Source organism: Amphibalanus amphitrite, unplaced genomic scaffold (assembly GCF_019059575.1).
Source record: "Amphibalanus amphitrite isolate SeventyFive unplaced genomic scaffold, NRLGWU_Aamphi_draft 000147F_arrow, whole genome shotgun sequence".
NCBI classification, from domain to species: Eukaryota; Metazoa; Arthropoda; class Thecostraca; order Balanomorpha; family Balanidae; genus Amphibalanus; species Amphibalanus amphitrite.
Window position 1 is genome coordinate 166464 of NW_024881642.1, and position 17567 is coordinate 184030.

Genomic DNA, 17567 nt, shown 5'->3' on the forward strand with positions numbered 1-17567 from the left:
GTCACCTGAAGGTCAGGTCAGGTCATTGATCTTTGATGACCTCGGTTCACTTTTTCGAGTTTTAGGTACATGTTTCTAGGCTAGTTTTTGGAGCTGAATTCGAATTTGGCAACCATTTGAACATTTACGAAGTAGATTTGGCGTCTTCGTAACATGTTACGAAGCTGTCAGAGGCGGTTGACACCTACTACGAATACCCGGCAGGACCCCTACTGGTTGATCTGACCTGACCTGACCCGACCTGGCCTAAATGCATGAAGACGTCATCTGTGATCAAGGCTAACATGATATTCGTGATCAGCACCCCGAAAACCCCCGTAGCAGTCACACTTCACGACTTTCTAACAGGTCCCGATTTTCCTTACTTTGGGGTCATTGACCTGACCGGGAAGGTCAACCAATGACCTTAATTAACCCGCGACCGCCTGGGGGGGGTCGGATCCGACCCCCTCCCCCTCCGTTTTCTTTAATAACTCATGAACCACTTTCGCTATCTACTTGAAACTTGGCATACCTTCTCCCCCATCAATTTGACGTGTCCTGTGCAATTTTTAAGGAAAAAAAAAATCCAAATTTTTTTTAGATATATCGATTTTAGTGATGTAACTACATGGTGTTTTTAGTCAAAAAGTGGTAAATGTTTAAAAAAATCGCCAAAAATCAGGGTTTAAAGCAAATTGCAAATTAAGGACATGAAAAGACGCAGCTCAACGAGTTCTTTAAAATGGCCATCTCGGATTTTCCATAAAATGCGTTTTTCACCCCTAAAAATTCAAAAAACTATATTTTTGGAAAACAGCTAATAAAATCCAAAATTTTGAGAATTTCCAAAAAAACGGAACATATGTTGTAGAGCTCTATTAGAACCTTAGATGCCCCGAATTTCAACTTTCTATCTTGATTTCTGACCCCCAAATTGTAAAAAATAGCTCCAACATGCATGGGGCATGGTGACGTCATAAGCATTTTCGTGAAATAGAGGCACTTCTGAACATCGCATGTGAAAACAAATGAATGGCACCACTAGATTCCTGGGACAAAGCTCGTCTAGAAAAATGCATTTTTATGTCAAAAATAAAAAGTTGAAAAATTGACTTTTTTTCTTAGCCCTCGTTTAGTTATGTATGGTATAAACGATTTTTTAGGCTTTCAATGCACACTTATCACCAGCACAGTGACTTGGGGTCACATATAACCATTACCAACGGATTCGGCGTGAAAAATAAGCCATAAAACATGTGTCGCACGCCCATGTAGCAGAAAGTGAAAACCGTGACCTTTCGTGACCTGACCTGACCTTGACCCGTACTTAGTATGACCCCTATACGCACATGGTCCCTTCACTAGGCCTTTGAGGTCATTTTTGGTGAGTTTCGAGCAGCAGGTATCGATTCCGCTGTCCGTAAGCCTAATCATGCAAAACCCCTGAATTTGACCTTTGACCTGATCTTGACCCGAAAGTTGACCTCAATCTTAAAATCTTAAGAGTGCTTTGGGAAGGCCTCGTAGAGACCTTTCGAACGCCGCCTCGCGGGGCTCGATACAACCATTGGTTCTCGAGATAACAGGGGGGGGGGGTCGGATCCGACCCCCCAAGCTGTCGTGGGTACGGAAATAGCCCAGGCGGTGCCGGGTTAAAATTGGGTATCACAGGCTTCTTCTCGTCACGGGCAACACGTTCGTTTTTTTTTTTCCGCGAAGCTCTAGCTCGATCAGGGGCCAAATGGCAAGGGGGGCCAATGGACCCTCCCCCCCCCCTTATACGTTCGCGGCTGGAAAAACACCAATACGGGCGAGGTTTAACGTCTATTTTGCGATTGCATACGATTTTCAAACACATACAATTGATGGCTGAAATTTGGAAATTATGACATCACTAAACGTAAACATCAATTGCTAAACAAAACTTATCCGATTTCTTAAAAACTTCACCATTATCAAAGTCAATAAACTCGCAACAGGTACCCAAGATGTGGTGCGCCGTTTTTCAACCAGGATTGCGTAGCGAAAAATGTGAGGGTGTTCTCCCCAAAGGGTATTAGCACGATATCCTCCCGGTTAGGACCTAAGTCCCACAACATTGGCCTGCTCGGTGGCGCACGAGTAGATCTCCAGTTCGGTCCAGCAGGCGATGAATCCGCGCACATCCCGCTCGTCCTCGCACCTGTCCAGGACCTCGAGCAGCGCCAGGGCGTCCTGGGTGCCTCCAGTGCTGCTGACCGCCGCTCTTCTCAGCCGCTCCAGCTCGACCTTCCCGTAGCCGCCGCCCTGACAGTTGGGCGAGGTGAAGTCTCTCATCAGACACACGACGAACTTCTCGGCTACAGAGCTCAGCAGCTCACAGCGTTCCTCGGTGATCGCGCCGGCGGCCACCTGCGGCAGCAACTCCTGCACGCCGCTCTCATTCCTCATGGTCTCCATACACTCCTCCCTGCGACTGAAGCCGTCACCTCCCTGATCGGTGACCCCGCGGAGCAGGGCGGCCGGCCCGCGGCGGCACGAGCCGGCTAGGAACCGACCCCGTCGGCAGGCGGCAGTCCAGTCCGACTCCGGCGCACTACAGAAGTCGCAGTCCAGAGTCAACATCCACTTCCAGCAGGCGAGCACGGCAATCGTCTGCTGGCCGCGCGAGAGGCCGCTGCACGAGCCGGGGTCTGAGGAGGTGATGCACCGCAGCGCCAGGTGACCCGCGCGCGCCTGCCACCCCTCGTCCGGCGAGAAACTTGTGATCAGGTCGAGGAAGGCGGCGGCGTCGAAACCGTTGGGACCGGCCACCGGTATACTGTGGAAGGAAATAGAGCGAGGCAAATGCTCAACGCCAAAGAGCCTCACATTTTTTTTTCGTAATGTGATGGCCATTTCACGCTCGTTCTGTCATTCGACGTACTAGCTTTTGGAATGGGCTCAGCCCCGCACCGGTTTGTTTGTGTATATCTTTTTATTTCAGCCGCTGTTATTTTTGAAGCCATTCTCGGGAGGCAACGGTTACCTTTAGGACCATTATGATTATCGTCTGATTGAATTGTCCTGTCCGGAAATGTAGGCACAGATCCGTGCAACCATCCACCTTCTGTCTCACATACATACCTACACGTTTGCCGCTTCACATGTAAGCATGTCATTAGAAATACCAACAACGAAGCTACGAGCATATATGATGGATATGAATCAGAATATATTCACGCGGCCCAGAAACCACAAATCACTTGAATAATGACACATACACAAACACATGCATGCTGCAAACCGATTCCTTACCCGTTTTGTATGCACTGGTAGTAGTAGCCCATCCGTGGTCTTCCCCCGCACTGGATCTCGATGGGTTCAACTGCTCTCGAGCACGCTTGAATGGCTTCCACAGTGCCATTACCAACGCTGAAGTTGTCCGGGAGACAGCCCCTTCTTCCCAATTGTTGGAAAGGATTAGACAAGTCTTCGATGTCAAACACCGGACCAAGATAAAGCTCTGTAATACGATAAAAAAACAAGTGATAAGTCGTGAAAGAGAAGGAGAAAAGGAACTTAAAAGTGTGAATTATAACAACTGCAAGCAAAAAAGTTGATAAAGTTGTAAAAAAGTTGACTAATGCGATAGTGAAACATATGCAATGGCCGTTTTCACGACGGAACTTTCGCAGAGGAACTTATTTGATACCTAAAAAGTACCTACCCTTAGAGGCCTTAACATCCCTCAAACTGAAATATTTTATGTTCAAAATAATTTTAGAAGTTTAAATCCGGGCATTTTTTGCCCTCAAATCACTTATTTATTTACAAACACAGCAATTTTTGGTTCTAGTAGCCCACCTTTCGACTATGAGGTATTAAATCAGCGTGGCAACTTGCTCCCTCTTTGCTCCCTCGGGTATCTAATTCCGGAATTCTTAAAAACAAGGAAAGTATATATCGAGTTCTCCTTTATACCTATTCAGTTATGTTTTAATGGTGATTAAAATATGACAAATTTTTTAATTACATTTCATATAAGAAAACACGCAAAACAATGAAACAAAAATAACTACGGCAGATAATTACCTTCAGGTATCTAATTCCGACCAATCAGCACCTCAGTAGGATATGACGTCATACAAGAATGGTGGTGAAGGCCGTTTGCAGTCCCGGCCGGTAGGTCACGTGACCGCCGGGCGCCTCGGGTCACGCGGCGGTCGGGAGTCGGACGCGGGGCGTGGTCGCGGGCGGACGCGCGGGGCATCATGCTTTGCTTTGCTTGCTTTGTCAACTTCATATAACTTACTATCGCATTCGTGTGAAAGCCAAACACTGCTCAGTGCCCTTAGAAATTGAGTTTTGGAAAGCTCAAGTCCCTATAGCTCCTCAGGTCGGCAACAGTTGAAGCCGGACATGCCTAAGAGCTGGACTTTTTGCACGCGTTCCCCGCCAGGGGGCGCCACTGAGGAAGCACCCTCTGACGTCACGATAAAACTGCGCGCACTGTGCGCACGGGTCTGTAAGCAAGTAATATAGTGGTGGTTACATGGTGGAAATTGGAATAAGTATTTTGACGCTGTAAAATTTGAAGCCGTTTTTGTGAAATTAATTAGTAAATGCATTTCAAAAGTATTTATTTAAAGTGTGAAAGGAAAATAATTAGAAGAACATGGATATTTTTGTTCCAATAGCTTATTATGTGAGACATGATCGGTGCTAACGGGTACTTCTAAGAAGTAGTGAAGAAGTACCAAACAGCCTGCTCGGCTACGATCGTCAGCTGTCCTTTGGAGCTGGACTTCAACGCTGTAAAAAAAATATGTGCTGAATTAATTTTTAGTTTCACCAAAATATAAGCAATTTATCATTTCTTTTTCACTTTTGTAATTATTGTTGAGTGAAGAGACATGTTGCTAGTTCTGACAATATAAATTATTAATTAAAAAAAACGAAATGCGACGGTAAGTATCTGCTACTAAATTATCACTTTAACCAAATACATGGAGAATCTTGCTACCATTGCTTATAAAACGTGCTTATCAATGCACAAATGTTTTATTTCAGACAAGAAGGATTTATTTGCCTGAAGTCTTGCGTCATGTGCTACTGCTTTGATTCCAAAGACGCTCTCCGGGTCGGGGTAATTTAGTTCTTCATCGATCGATAAGAGATTTTGATTCCATTGATATCCAAATTGATAAGCTCGGCACCATGGAGTAAGGGCGTCCCCACAGGGGTGACGCAGGAAATATGAATGGCGTTTACACCGACAGTAGTTTCCCACAGCCGGCAATGGGAATCTCCTGTCGGTGTAAACGCCACTATAGTCCCATCCAACTCAAACACTGGGGAATATTCCCGCATTTTTGAGGACGGAAATCTATGGACCTGCTCGAAAAATAGTGGATAAAATACGACGAGCTTTCAGTTTTATGGTTGGGTCTCCCTTCCGAGGCACATATTTACGGGGGGATATTGGGTCATATTCCCCCGGCGTCCTGATGATCGACGCCCAGCTCAACGTCGAAGGCGCCCCGATACGCGGCACTGCTATCTGTGAAGGTGCCCAGGTTGCTGCCGCTCGAATTTTGGTCGCCTACTTAACAAAACCTCCGTTGGTGCCATCTCAGTTTCCTCGAGGTCAGGCAACCTTCACACGCCGTTGGCTACCTTGGCTGGCCGGCGACTCGTTCCCCCCGTGGCGACGCTCTTGACATCCAGTCAAAAGTTGGAGTGGCTGGCGCCCCCAGTGGGGGCCGGGGAAGGGGCAGTGGGCCTCCAGGTTGCTCTCTTCCCGAGCCTATGGTGACTTGGCTCAACTCTCCTCAATAGAATATGGATTCTGCACGCTGTATTAACATGGGCGTAGACACCACTACGGACAATACGGACAGTGGGTGTGACAATCAGTAGTGCCATTCATATAGAGGGTGTCATATATGAGCGGAGAGGCAACAGTACAGCTGAGCGGAGAGACAACATTAAACCAACAGTACAGCTGGCGTTGCATGGAGCTGCAGGCAACCGGACAGCGGAGGCTTGCGAAAAATAAACAATTCGTCACTTCAACGTATAAACAATAGTATAAAAAGCAACATAAACACATATTCTCATGGTCGAACCCATGCACTAGCGGCTCACGGCGGGCACAGGCACGCAGTGCGGTAGCGGTGCCGGATCACACGTCATGGGCGTTGTCTCAGCATAGGTTGTTATGAGCGGAGAGGCAACAGTACAGCTGAGCGGAGGGACAACATTAAAACAACAGCACAGCTGGCGTTGCATGGAGCTGCAGGCAACCGGACAGCGGAGGCTTGCGAAAAATAAACAATTCGTCACTTCAACGTATAAACAATAGTATAAAAAGCAACATAAACACATATTCTCATGGTCGAACCCATGCACTAGCGGCTCACGGCGGGCACAGGCACGCAGTGCGGTAGCGGTGCCGGATCACACGTCATGGGCGTTGTCTCAGCATAGGTTGTTATGAGCGGAGAGGCAACAGTACAGCTGAGCGGAGAGACAACATTAAAACAACAGTACAGCTGGCGTTGCATGGAGCTGCAGGCAACCGGACAGCGGAGGCTTGCGAAAAATAAACAATTCGTCACTTCAACGTATAAACAATAGTAAAAGCAACATAAACACATATTCCCATGGTCGAACCCATGCACTAGCGGCTCACGGCGGGCACAGGCACGCAGTGCGGTAGCGGTACCGGATCACACGTCATGGGCGTTGTCTCAGCATAGGTTGTTCGCAATCTAGTTGAAGCCTAAGAAGACGGCCAGTGGGGTCTCACTGCTGCTGAGGCGACCTCGGAGACGATGCGTCGCCCCTCCTGTCGGCGACCTGCGGTGAGCAGGACTCCAGATAGCTGTCTGGCACGTTGCCGACACTGCCAGACGCTGTCAGCAGGCCTCACTGCTGCAAGTGATGTGCAGATGGACGCCAGGTGACTTCGTCTGCAGGCGATTCCGGAGACCGCGGCCTCACCAGGCAGTACCACCTGCATCGGCGAATGTCGGTGTTTCTAGAAATGGAAAAATAACAGTATCGGTGAAGGACAAGCAATACAATGAATTCTGTTTTCCTCTCTTGCAGGTATACGTAATCTACAATTATCATTGTTCCTATTTCATTCAACTGAACCTGAAAATTCCATATTGGCACATTGTTTGACTACATTTGTGTAGTTGGGAACAGGAGCGACGCCACGGTGCGACGACTGGAGGGGACATTGACCATTTTGGAGGGGACGAGGACCATTTCAAGTCGATTCTTTCCATGCAACGCCATAGGCGTAATGTTAAAATTTTAAAAAGTGGAGGGGACGAGATCCCCTCCGTCCCCCCCCCCTGTGGCGACGCCCTCGGTTGGGAAGCAGATTGTTTGAAATACATGTTTGGCTGAACAGTGTGGAAAATATTTCATTGATCACTATAGCTGCAACAAAAAAACTGAGACAGAAAATATTTGCGCTTACCTGGCTCCTTAGTCAGTCCCGCACAACGGAAGTGGTACCATTTATCGCAGCCGTCGCATCCCACCATCGGTGCTGCACTGATGCTGCTGCACTCCCCACATTCCCAGTACCTTAGGAGCGTCTTGGCTGTGAAAAGATTACATGAGTCATGGCGCATACATGAATAGTAAGATGTTTTATATGTTTAACATCGCATAGCAAAGACACAACAGCTGGGAGTCAAGGGTAAGCCAAAGTGTAAGCCCTGCCATGTTTCGCAGACTGGATTTTAAGCAAGAAAAGCGTTGCTAAAAATGACGCTTGACGAAGTCTCATCCTACTGGGCTGTCTGACATGTCTCCCTGTAAAAAGCATGTGGCCCTTATATTGTATATATGATGAATATGTTAATAATGCAGAGAAAACACAGTATAAATTATAAAAAGATAAGCAAGTAATAGCCTTTGGCTCATTGTATAATAGACAAAAGAAAAAGGGTGTTTGAACAGCTTGAGATGAGTGAAGTGTAAGGGTACCTAGGTACATCTGAAAATAAACTGAATCTGCGTTCAATAAACATTGATTTTGATAATACATTTCACAAAACAACTGCTAATAACAATCATACTAAAATAGCACGACAGATAACTAACAATCGCATGAAGAACTTCTTGATTCACCCTGACATTGTCGTCCGAACGAAGTCCTGTTGTTGTGAAGTTACACATTTGTCTTTTCTGCGCAGCATTTGTGCTTGCCATTTACCGCACCAATGTTCGCCAGCGGTGGTGACTTTTCCTTACCTGCTCACGAAACGTCACACACGACATGACGTCACCCGAAGACGTCATCAAAAAGTCCAGCTCTTAGGCGTGTCCGTTGAAGCCTCATCTGAACCCATGTGAAAAAACGAGGGTAAGGAACCTTGTGTTGCTTTTTCTTTTACCGTCATAATTATCTCAAACCATCACAATTTTGAGTTGCCACATTGTCTGCTTCACTACATTCGTGTAAAACTTGGGTGAAGGCTGGTGGCTCAAAGAAAGGTGAAGATATTTCTTTAAGTGCCTAATCCGTGAAATTGAAATATCCCGGCTTTACAAATCTACACTTTTCATTTTCTCCACGATACATTTTTTAAAATTGTTTAAATTTTATCTACATTTGTTAAAATCGGGGCTTTGGTTTTGTGTAAACTAGATCATAAAGTTTACTATAGTTTTGTGTAACCTGATGGCTGAAGAAAATAGTAATTTTGCTAAAATGATGTGCGGAAATTTGTTGCTTTCCAAATCAAATTACTCATACCTATACTTCATTCAAAATTAGGAGGCATTATTACTGTTTTTTCTTGTAACATGAACTGAGTTTGGGTACGGTGCTCCGGAAACGTTGTGGAACTTTAAGCTAGCTAGAGCAGTTTCCATAAAAATTGTTTAGATAGTTGACATGGCTTGTTGACAACTCTTTTGCTGTTTCTAAAAAAGTGGAAAAATATTTTCCTGCATTAAGCACACAAGGCATGTTATTCTCATAAGCTATCGAATGTGTGTGTGTGTTTTTTTTAAGCTGTTTTTTTAAGCTTTTAAGCTGTAACTTCAGTTACTTCACTTTAGAACATATTGCCCAGAATGCGTCACTGATCATGAGCTGGTATATCATATCATATGTAGCAAATACATAAATGAGAATAGTGTGTCATGAATTTTTGTGCATGCTTCTGGATCATCTGTAATTACATCAAAGGCTCGGCTCAAGAGTGTCCTGCCGACCAGCTTATGCCCAACCCTTTCTGTCCGCAGAACGTCGCCTGCGACTCCCGCACGCCGTTTGCCCCGGCCGTCCGTACTGGTCTTCGCGCTGCGAGCCGCGCTGGAGTTCGCGGCGGCGTCGTGGAGCTCCCATCGGGACGGCGTGTGATGCCCGCGTCGAGCTTATAAGCCGTGAGCTTCGATTGGCGGCTCACGCGGTCACCAGCTCAGCTGTATGTACAGCCTCGGCCCCGACGACCCCGCTAATGGCCGAGACCGGCATACCCCCGGCATGGGTCCGCTGTCCGGCGCAGCGCTGGCCGCCCGCATGCTATGCTACTTTTGGCTGTATCGCTGCCCAGCGGGAGCGCGCTCCACGCTGCGGAAGAGGTACACGTTGCGACCCGACTGAGGACTGCAACCGGATGGTGACACGTCGGCCTCTGCGCCCTGGCCGGGGCAGGCGTGACCGACGTCACAGTGGAGGAACGCCCAAACAAGACCAGCCCACCGTCGGAGCAGCATGGAAATATCATGTTCTGCCTGGACGTCGGACCCGGCGGCGGCGCAGTGCACCTGCACACGTGCGGAGAGGGGCGCTGGAGGCTACTCTGGAGCTTCTGCCATTCCGCGGCGCGACTGCTGGCAAAACGGCGGCGATTGAGGCGGTTGGGAACAGCTGCAGCAATTGTGATGGCGGTGATGGCGACATGGCGGTTTGGGACTTCATCTCAGCGCGGCCGCCGCCCAGGCGCCGCTGCGCCCGGCTGCTCAGCCACCTACCGGATGGCGGGGTGGCCCTTACGGCCCCCACGCCCGTTCGGTCTGCGGCCACGTTGTGGGGTGGCGGTCGCGGGGTTAGCGGCGTTGGACTTCGTCCTTTATCCAGACTGCACCGCACCATCTGAACGGATGGATCTGCCAAGAAAGATGACATCCAAGGCGGCTATGAGGCGATCACAAAGCTTCACCAAGAGCTTCTCCTTCATGGGGCCGGCCGGCCGTTAAGTCGCAACACCGGCTGCCGAGTGCCAACAGCTGCGTGCGCTGGCGCCGACGCGTTGTGGGCCGCGCTGCTGACGCCCAAGCTGCGATATCAACCATCTATGATTTATGAATAAGTGGCAGCGGTGGCGGCTTGTCAGTTGTTAACGTACCTTAACAGACGTTGCGAATAGCCCGCGTTGGAATCGCATGGTTGGGAACACAACGCAAGTAAAAATGGGCTTCCTTGATGAACCTACTTTTTAAGCATTGTAGCCTTTGTAATTTTGGATGTTTTGCTGTAGATATTATTTTCTACATATATACTATATAGGCACTCACGTGCTTTAAATCGCGCAATGCAATTGAACCATGGTAAAGACAATGATAAATGAACTGAGAGCTGACATGCCCCATGCTTTGTGTGTGTATGTGTGTGTGTGTTTTTTTTTGCGAGTCGATTAAAGTGGTTTTGGACACTGGATGAGTTTTTAGGGGTGTGGTGAGGGGGGATGTAATTCCACAGACCTTCTGTCAGATTCACTAATGCAGTAGGTCTGTGCGGTGTTTAGTTATCGGAGCATTCTTTGAAAGTCGTGAATAGGGCCACCGAGTACCTAAAGCCGTGATATTCCCTGTAAGGTATAAAACAACAGGACTACATGTCTCGATATCAACTCCGTGTATTTTCTCAAAAACCATGAACTCGTAAAATAAAGATGTCGCGTGACTTTAACGTCACACTATAACATCTCCAGATCCTCCAACCCCCCTTATGTTTCCATCTTCCCCTCTCCCACTCGTACACGTGTCGTTTTGTCACGTGGACCGCACGTGGGTACCAGCTCTGGCCCCAGTACCGTCTATACTCCTTGAGCCGGCTCACTGCAGCGCGAGGCGCTCGGAACGCCGGCGCGGTGGCACCGGTGGCTCCGGGTTGGTGCTGCTTGGGGATGGGACATCGCGTTCCTCTCCTGTTGTGCGTAGTGGTCTTAGGAACTTCCTGTTGCGGAGAACCAGTCGACCAGACCCATCCAGACGAATAGTGTACTGTCTGACCGCACGAAGAATCCGCGTTACCACTCCGGTCCGATCCCATCGCTTAGTCGCAGCATTTTGGATTCGTACACGCTGACCCACTGCCAGCTTGGTGAGGTCACGGCAAGTCCTGCTGGAGAGATTCTCTAGCCGGTCAGCCTTCTGAGCCATCATCCTCTCTCTGCGGGCCAAGTCCTCCCGCCAATGATCCTGCACGCGCAGCAGGGTCGCCGGGACCGGCACACCACCTCTCAGTTGCCGCCCCATCAGCAGCTGCGCGGGCGACTTATCGCCCTCTCGGAGCGGCGTGTTGTGGTACTGTAGTAGGGCGGATGCGATCTTCTCCATTTCTAGACTGCCATCATCGCCTGTGTTGTTTCGCATGATTGACTTAGCAGACTTTACCGCTGCCTCTGCTCTTCCGTTCGACTGTGGGTACTGGGCGGATGACTGGCGAACATCCACCTGCCACCGTCGGAAGAACCCAGTCATCTCCGCACTGACGAGACTGGTCCCTCCGTCGATAGATATTTGCTCTGGCACTCCGTACTGGGAGAAATGCCGCTGCAGTATCGGTATGATGATGTTGGATGCGAACGAGCGGAGATGATCCAGCTTGATCCACCCCGTTAGTCGGTCGGCGTACACCATGTAGCGATGACCGCGCACCTCGAATAGGTCAGCAACCACCTGCTGGAACGGGTATTCGGGCGGTGGTGTCATGATAAGTGACTCAGCTGGCTGCGAGGGTGCATGGTAATCACACTCTGTGCACCGAAGCCTCGCCCTGTCCACATCAGCTTCAAATCCTGGCCAGTACACTGCCTGTCTGGCCCGCCTCAGCATGTTTCCTGTGCCTTGATGTGCTGCGTGCAAATTTTGAGCGACCAGCGTTCTCAGGGTTTCTGGGATGACTAGTCTCAGGGCGCCACCTTCGTGTGAGTAGCATATCAAGTTATCCACCACGCTGAGACTGCTCCGCACCTTGAAGAATGCCTTCAATTCGCTCACCTCGTTTGAGCAGCTTCCTGGCCACGTGTCTCCTTCAATGCGCTGCTTCAGCAGCTGGTAGGTTCCATCATTTTGTGCATGCTGACGCACCATCTCCTGGTCGACAGTGATCATGTCACTGCACTCCTCCAGCGCTGTCATGGCCGCCACGGTCAGCTCGTCTTCCAATGCCAGGTCTGCTTCGGACGGCCCTATCCTTTCCACAGGATAGCGAGACAGCGTGTCTGCTATGGCGTTCAATCTACCCGGGCGGAACCGAATAGAGAACCTGAACAGGAGAGTCTTCTCCTTCAGCCGGAACAGCCGTGGGTTGGAGATATCCTTGAGCTGCCTGTCACAGAACAGCTTCACTAGCGGTCTGTGATCAGTGATAATCTCCAGATTTGGACAGCCTGACAGGAACAGTCTTGCCTTCCGCAGGGCCCAGACGATTGCGAGGGCCTCTCCTTCCACAGCGGCATATCGCTGCTCTGCTGGCGTCAGGAAACGGCTTCCGCACAGTGCCAGTTTCCATCCGTTCGGACAACAAAACGGCTTGTCCCCGCCTGTACATTTGCAATGCTGTTGTAGAACCACGAAGCCGACTCCAGTCTTGCTCCAGTCGGTCAGCAGAGCGGTCGGTTTGTGCTTGTCATAATACTGCAAACCGCGTGCCGCCAGCTCGGCTATTTGTGACTTCACCTCCTCGCACCGTCTCCTTAGCTGGTCGTCCCAGTACACATGCTTCGATTGGGGATTTTTTAGCAGCTCTCTGAAAGGCTCCATGACGGGTGCCGTTGCCACGAATGGCGCCACCTGATTCACCAGACCGACGAATGACCGGATATATGTGATGGTTGGGGTAGCTGGCATCGGGAACTCAGAGATGGCCGCCAGCTTCCCTTGGGCCGGTCCATATGCGTCCCAGCCGAGTTTGAACCCGACAAACTCGACTTCACGCCTGCAGAATTTGAACTTCTCAGGTGACAGCGTCACACCTGCTCTGCCGCACGCATCTAGGTATGTCCAGCAGTGCCAGAAGGCCTCTTCTATGCCGTGGTCAAATAGCAGCACGTCATCCACACACTTGAACTTTCTGTCGATGTCAACCACCGCATCGTCGTACCTCTTTGTATAGGCATCAGACGCTGAACAGTGGCCCATAGGTGTCCTCAGATACCTATATCGGCCCCACGGCGTGATAAACGTCGTGAGTGGTCGGCTTTCCTCAGCCAGCGGTACTTGGTGGAAGCCCCAGTAGGCATCCAGTGTTGTCTTGTAGGTTTGCTTCGGGACGGACGACACCATGTCGAACGGGACTCTGGTGTGGTGCGTCTCCCTTACACAGAACTTGTTCAGCTCTTGATAGTCGATGGTTCGACGTGGTCTTCCATCTGCCTTAGGCACCACTACCATCTGGGCACACCACACGGTAGGCTGGCCTGCCGGGACCTTCTCTCCCTATGGGAGCGTAGGTTCGTGTCCTACCGACCGCGCCATGTAAGGTATAAAACAACAGGACTACATGTCTCGATATCAACTCCGTGTATTTTCTCAAAAACCATGAACTCGTAAAATAAAGATGTCGCGTGACTTTAACGTCACACTATAACATCTCCAGATCCTCCATTCCCCCACAAAAACTTCTTTTAAATAACCGGGGATAGGTACATGAGCAGAGTAAATGCTATTACGAACGCCTATCACAATGCTGAGCGAATAGGAAAATCCATAGATGGAGAATTGTGCCGCGTTACGGGTGCTCGGGCGCAGCCAATCCACCGTTACCCCAGCGGTGACCTTGACCCGCATCGTCTGTCTCGGCTCCAAAGCCAAACCGGCGTGGAATTGGGAGCGTTCGAGCACTCATGGTCCAGCGCAATTCTCCACCTAAATCCATTCCTGATACACATTTGCTTGCTCAATGCTCATAGTCATGTAACCCCGGTAAATTCACCCAACTTTCATATTGGTCGCTCCATAGACAGATGGCCACAGAGATCAACTTAAAAGGCCATTGATGCATTCATTTAGTGGAGATCATTAAAGAGCCGTGACAGGCCACAAGTCGCGTGACATCATACGTGTAACGACCAATGACGTCGGCCTGCAAAACCCAATGGAAGCGGCTAGCAGCGTGCAATAAAACAGGGCGCTGCTTTCTAAATGTCTGTCGTGCGCCATAAATGAATATATTCTTTGTAGCCTGGCAACTCAGTATCTTTTTTTAACTTTTGTACTAGTATTTAATAATTTCATAATTTTACAATTGTGCTTACGCTTTATGTTGATATTAGTGATAAATCCTTAGATAAAGTAAATCGATGTGATATTTAATAGAAAAATAGCAAACTAACGCACCATTCATTCGAAAGCTGGGGAGCCTACTAAAAAGAACTACTAAAATTCCTGAGGAACTAAAGGATTAAATGGGGATTAAATAGATGCCTGCTTTTCCGTCGTGAAAACGGCCAATATGAATTTAAAGTTGAATAGAGGATCTGTCTACATAGTTATTGAGCGCTATCAACTTGCGAAGGATGGCATTACCCTGTCAACCAGCATCTTCACCTTCATCTGAACCATCCACTGCGCGTCTCACCTGGCTGTATAATTATGTCCTCCTCGGAGTCTGACTGACACCAGACTGGACACAATATGGCCGCCACCATCAGCCACAGGGCCGGAGACATGTTGCTCGCCGCCGGGTTCGACTGGAATAGACAGCCAGCCATGCACACAACGCGCGGACGTAAACTCGGATCTATCACCCTAAAGTCGATCGGGGTGATAACACTGAGCTAGCGCCGCTGTCAAGCCACAAACGGGCCAACCGTGTGCAGCCTAGTGTGCTGCATAGCGATGTACGGGTTTCCTTTTTTAGCGTGAATCCGCGCTTTGGTTTGCCAGATAGGATCAATGTGATATTCGCTCACAGAAAAGCGAGAAATCACCCAACTGTGTCATTTTACGCTCACAGTTACAGCTGCCCAAATGAAAACCAGTGTCAGCTCACAATGCCCGTCATCAGGAATGACATAGACCTAGGCCTGCACAACATGTTTCATTTTCACGACGGCTAGCTGACAAAATTTGGTGCACATTTGGTGCAGATTTGATAAATTAGGTCTGCAGTTTTTGGTTAGTAGGTTTTCAGCCCAACTTATAAGCAATTGGTGCTTTTCCCTGATTAATCAAATGATTAGAAATCATTTTTCATGAAAACATTGAAACAACTTCAGGTGACAAATTCATATGTTAAATTCATAAAAAAAATCATTTCAAAAATTAAAAAAATGCATTAAAAAAAATCATTTAAATTCATAAAAATTCACATGTTAACCCTCGTTAAGTGACGATGCCATTTACCATTGCGATAAGGAAGTCACAAAAATGGCATGTTGCCACACATTTTCGCACAGAAGAGGAATTTGTGGGTGTTTGTCTCGATTACCCTCACAGTGAATAGAATAGAATAAAATAGAATAGAATAGAATAGAATAGAATAAATTTATTTCATTAATCAAGACACGTACAAAACAATGATCGCCTATTGGTGCAAAACAGTTTGTTTATGTCGAAGCACCTCTCGGCTCTAACATACACTGAAAACAATTCAACCCGTGGATTGCGAGTTGGCCCGAGTATCGCGGGTATTTTGAAGAAATTACCCGCTCTGCGCGAGTTTTTGCTGCCGGGTAGGCTGACTACCCGTTTAGCTTCCCGCGTTTCGCAGAGCATCCCGTTATCATCGTAGCTTTCACCCGCTTCACGGGTGTCAACGCCCGCTATACTCGGGTAAAACAGCAACCCGTCATGCGCGGATACATGAAACCTCCTCTGGCGGGGTCAATCACTCGTCCGCAGCGGGTTGTGGCCGCAGGCGTTACTCGCGCCCACGGAGTAAGCGCATCACGCAGGTTTTGCATCGTGTAACTCGCTGCGCCAAGGTAGGTGACATGCTATACGCAGGTTGCCTTGATCACGCATGTGTCATGGCACCACGTGGACTTTCTGGATTTTTCTGCGGAACCTGCAGCAGCCTGCATACGCCGGTCCAAGGCCATGCATGCGCCGGCCTGCTTCAGCCCGCGCAACCCATGTGTTGATGATTTGTGGCGCGTTGTGTGGGCGCCTTCTCTTGTGTGACAAGTTGGTGGTAAGTGTTTCCTGAAGCTGGCTTTGTCGGCTGCTATACCTAGGTTCCTATGATATACCAATAGATATCCCACTGATGCACGGCATTGGTTTTGAAATTAATACTTTTGACTTCGACGCTCAAACGAGTGTTGAAATGTGACGCGCCACAATAGTCGCTTTTCGGCTCGGCTGCGTGCTTGTGCAGGCCTTGTGCAGGGGTAGAGATGTGCAAGGCAATTGTAATCGTAACTGTAACAGCTGTGGGGCTGCGTTCTGTGAGTTAGGAGGGTACTTAACGGGCTTGGGACATTTGAATCATTGTTTGGATGACGTCACGTCTTGGCCGGCAGAATATTTCGCTGGAACGCTCAGCAGAATATTCTGCAGTCCGCGAATCTGGCGCATTGTGGTGAAGTTTGCAGACCGTTCTTAGCACATTTTATTGGTAACAATAAGCCTGGATAAATAAATCTTTCCCGATGCAAATGAAATATTTGTCCAAACTATTCCCTAATATTTAAAACACTATAGGCGGATTCATCTCAATTGTCTAAGATAAGCCTTTTTACTTTCTGTATTGAGTCCGCCGTCAGTTCTTCATTTTAATCTGATATACACCGACATTTCAGTCGCTTTGCGTCAGGTCGCCTGTGGCGCAGTTGGTAGCGCATCGGTATGCGAAATCAAAGATATCGGGTTCGAATCCCGGCGGGTTGGCGGCGTTTTCCTCCTTGAACGCCGCCACTGGAGGGTACTTTACCCTCCAGCTGATTTGGACACCCTACCAGCGGATATTTGTACTCGCAGAAAGCGAGTTCCCAACCCACGCAGCGCAGGTAATACGCCATGTGCGGATTGTGTACCCGCTGCGAACGGGTAGGTTGCCTTCTGTGTGTGGGTTGAGTCCCCATCCTATGCGGGTTAGGTACACAATATACTCGGGTTGACAGCCTGCGATATGCGGGTAAACGCACCCGCTGGTAGGGTGTCAAATTAGGTGGTGGGTAGGTGTACCCGCCAGCAGCGGGTTTTACTCGCTGTACGCGGGTTGAATTGTTTTCAGTGTACTATCACCCGAGTCGCTTCACCTCCCCCCACTGCATGCACATTGCACACCCGCACCGCACCCGCAGCGACCGCCGCCACGCCAACCGCCACGCCACCGCCACCACCAACCGGCCCAACCGCTCCGGCTCCGCCCGGCCGAGCCCGTCAACCCGATAGGCTGCCTGAAGCGTACTGTATTG

The 17567-nt window shown here is 49.0% G+C and overlaps 1 protein-coding gene across 1 annotated transcript; it reads right to left on the reverse strand.

The window, feature by feature from the left end:
- Window positions 1–1791: 1791 nt before the first annotated feature.
- Window positions 1792–14882, reverse strand: LOC122382797. The gene is made up of 3 exons (XM_043368597.1): window positions 14783–14882; window positions 3259–3466; window positions 1792–2782 (listed from the first exon to the last, which is right to left on the reverse strand). The coding sequence occupies exons 1-3, from the start codon at window positions 14871–14873 to the stop codon at window positions 2059–2061; spliced, it is 1023 nt and encodes a 340-aa protein (XP_043224532.1). The 5' UTR covers window positions 14874–14882; the 3' UTR covers window positions 1792–2058.
- Between the last annotated feature and the right edge of the window lie 2685 nt (window positions 14883–17567).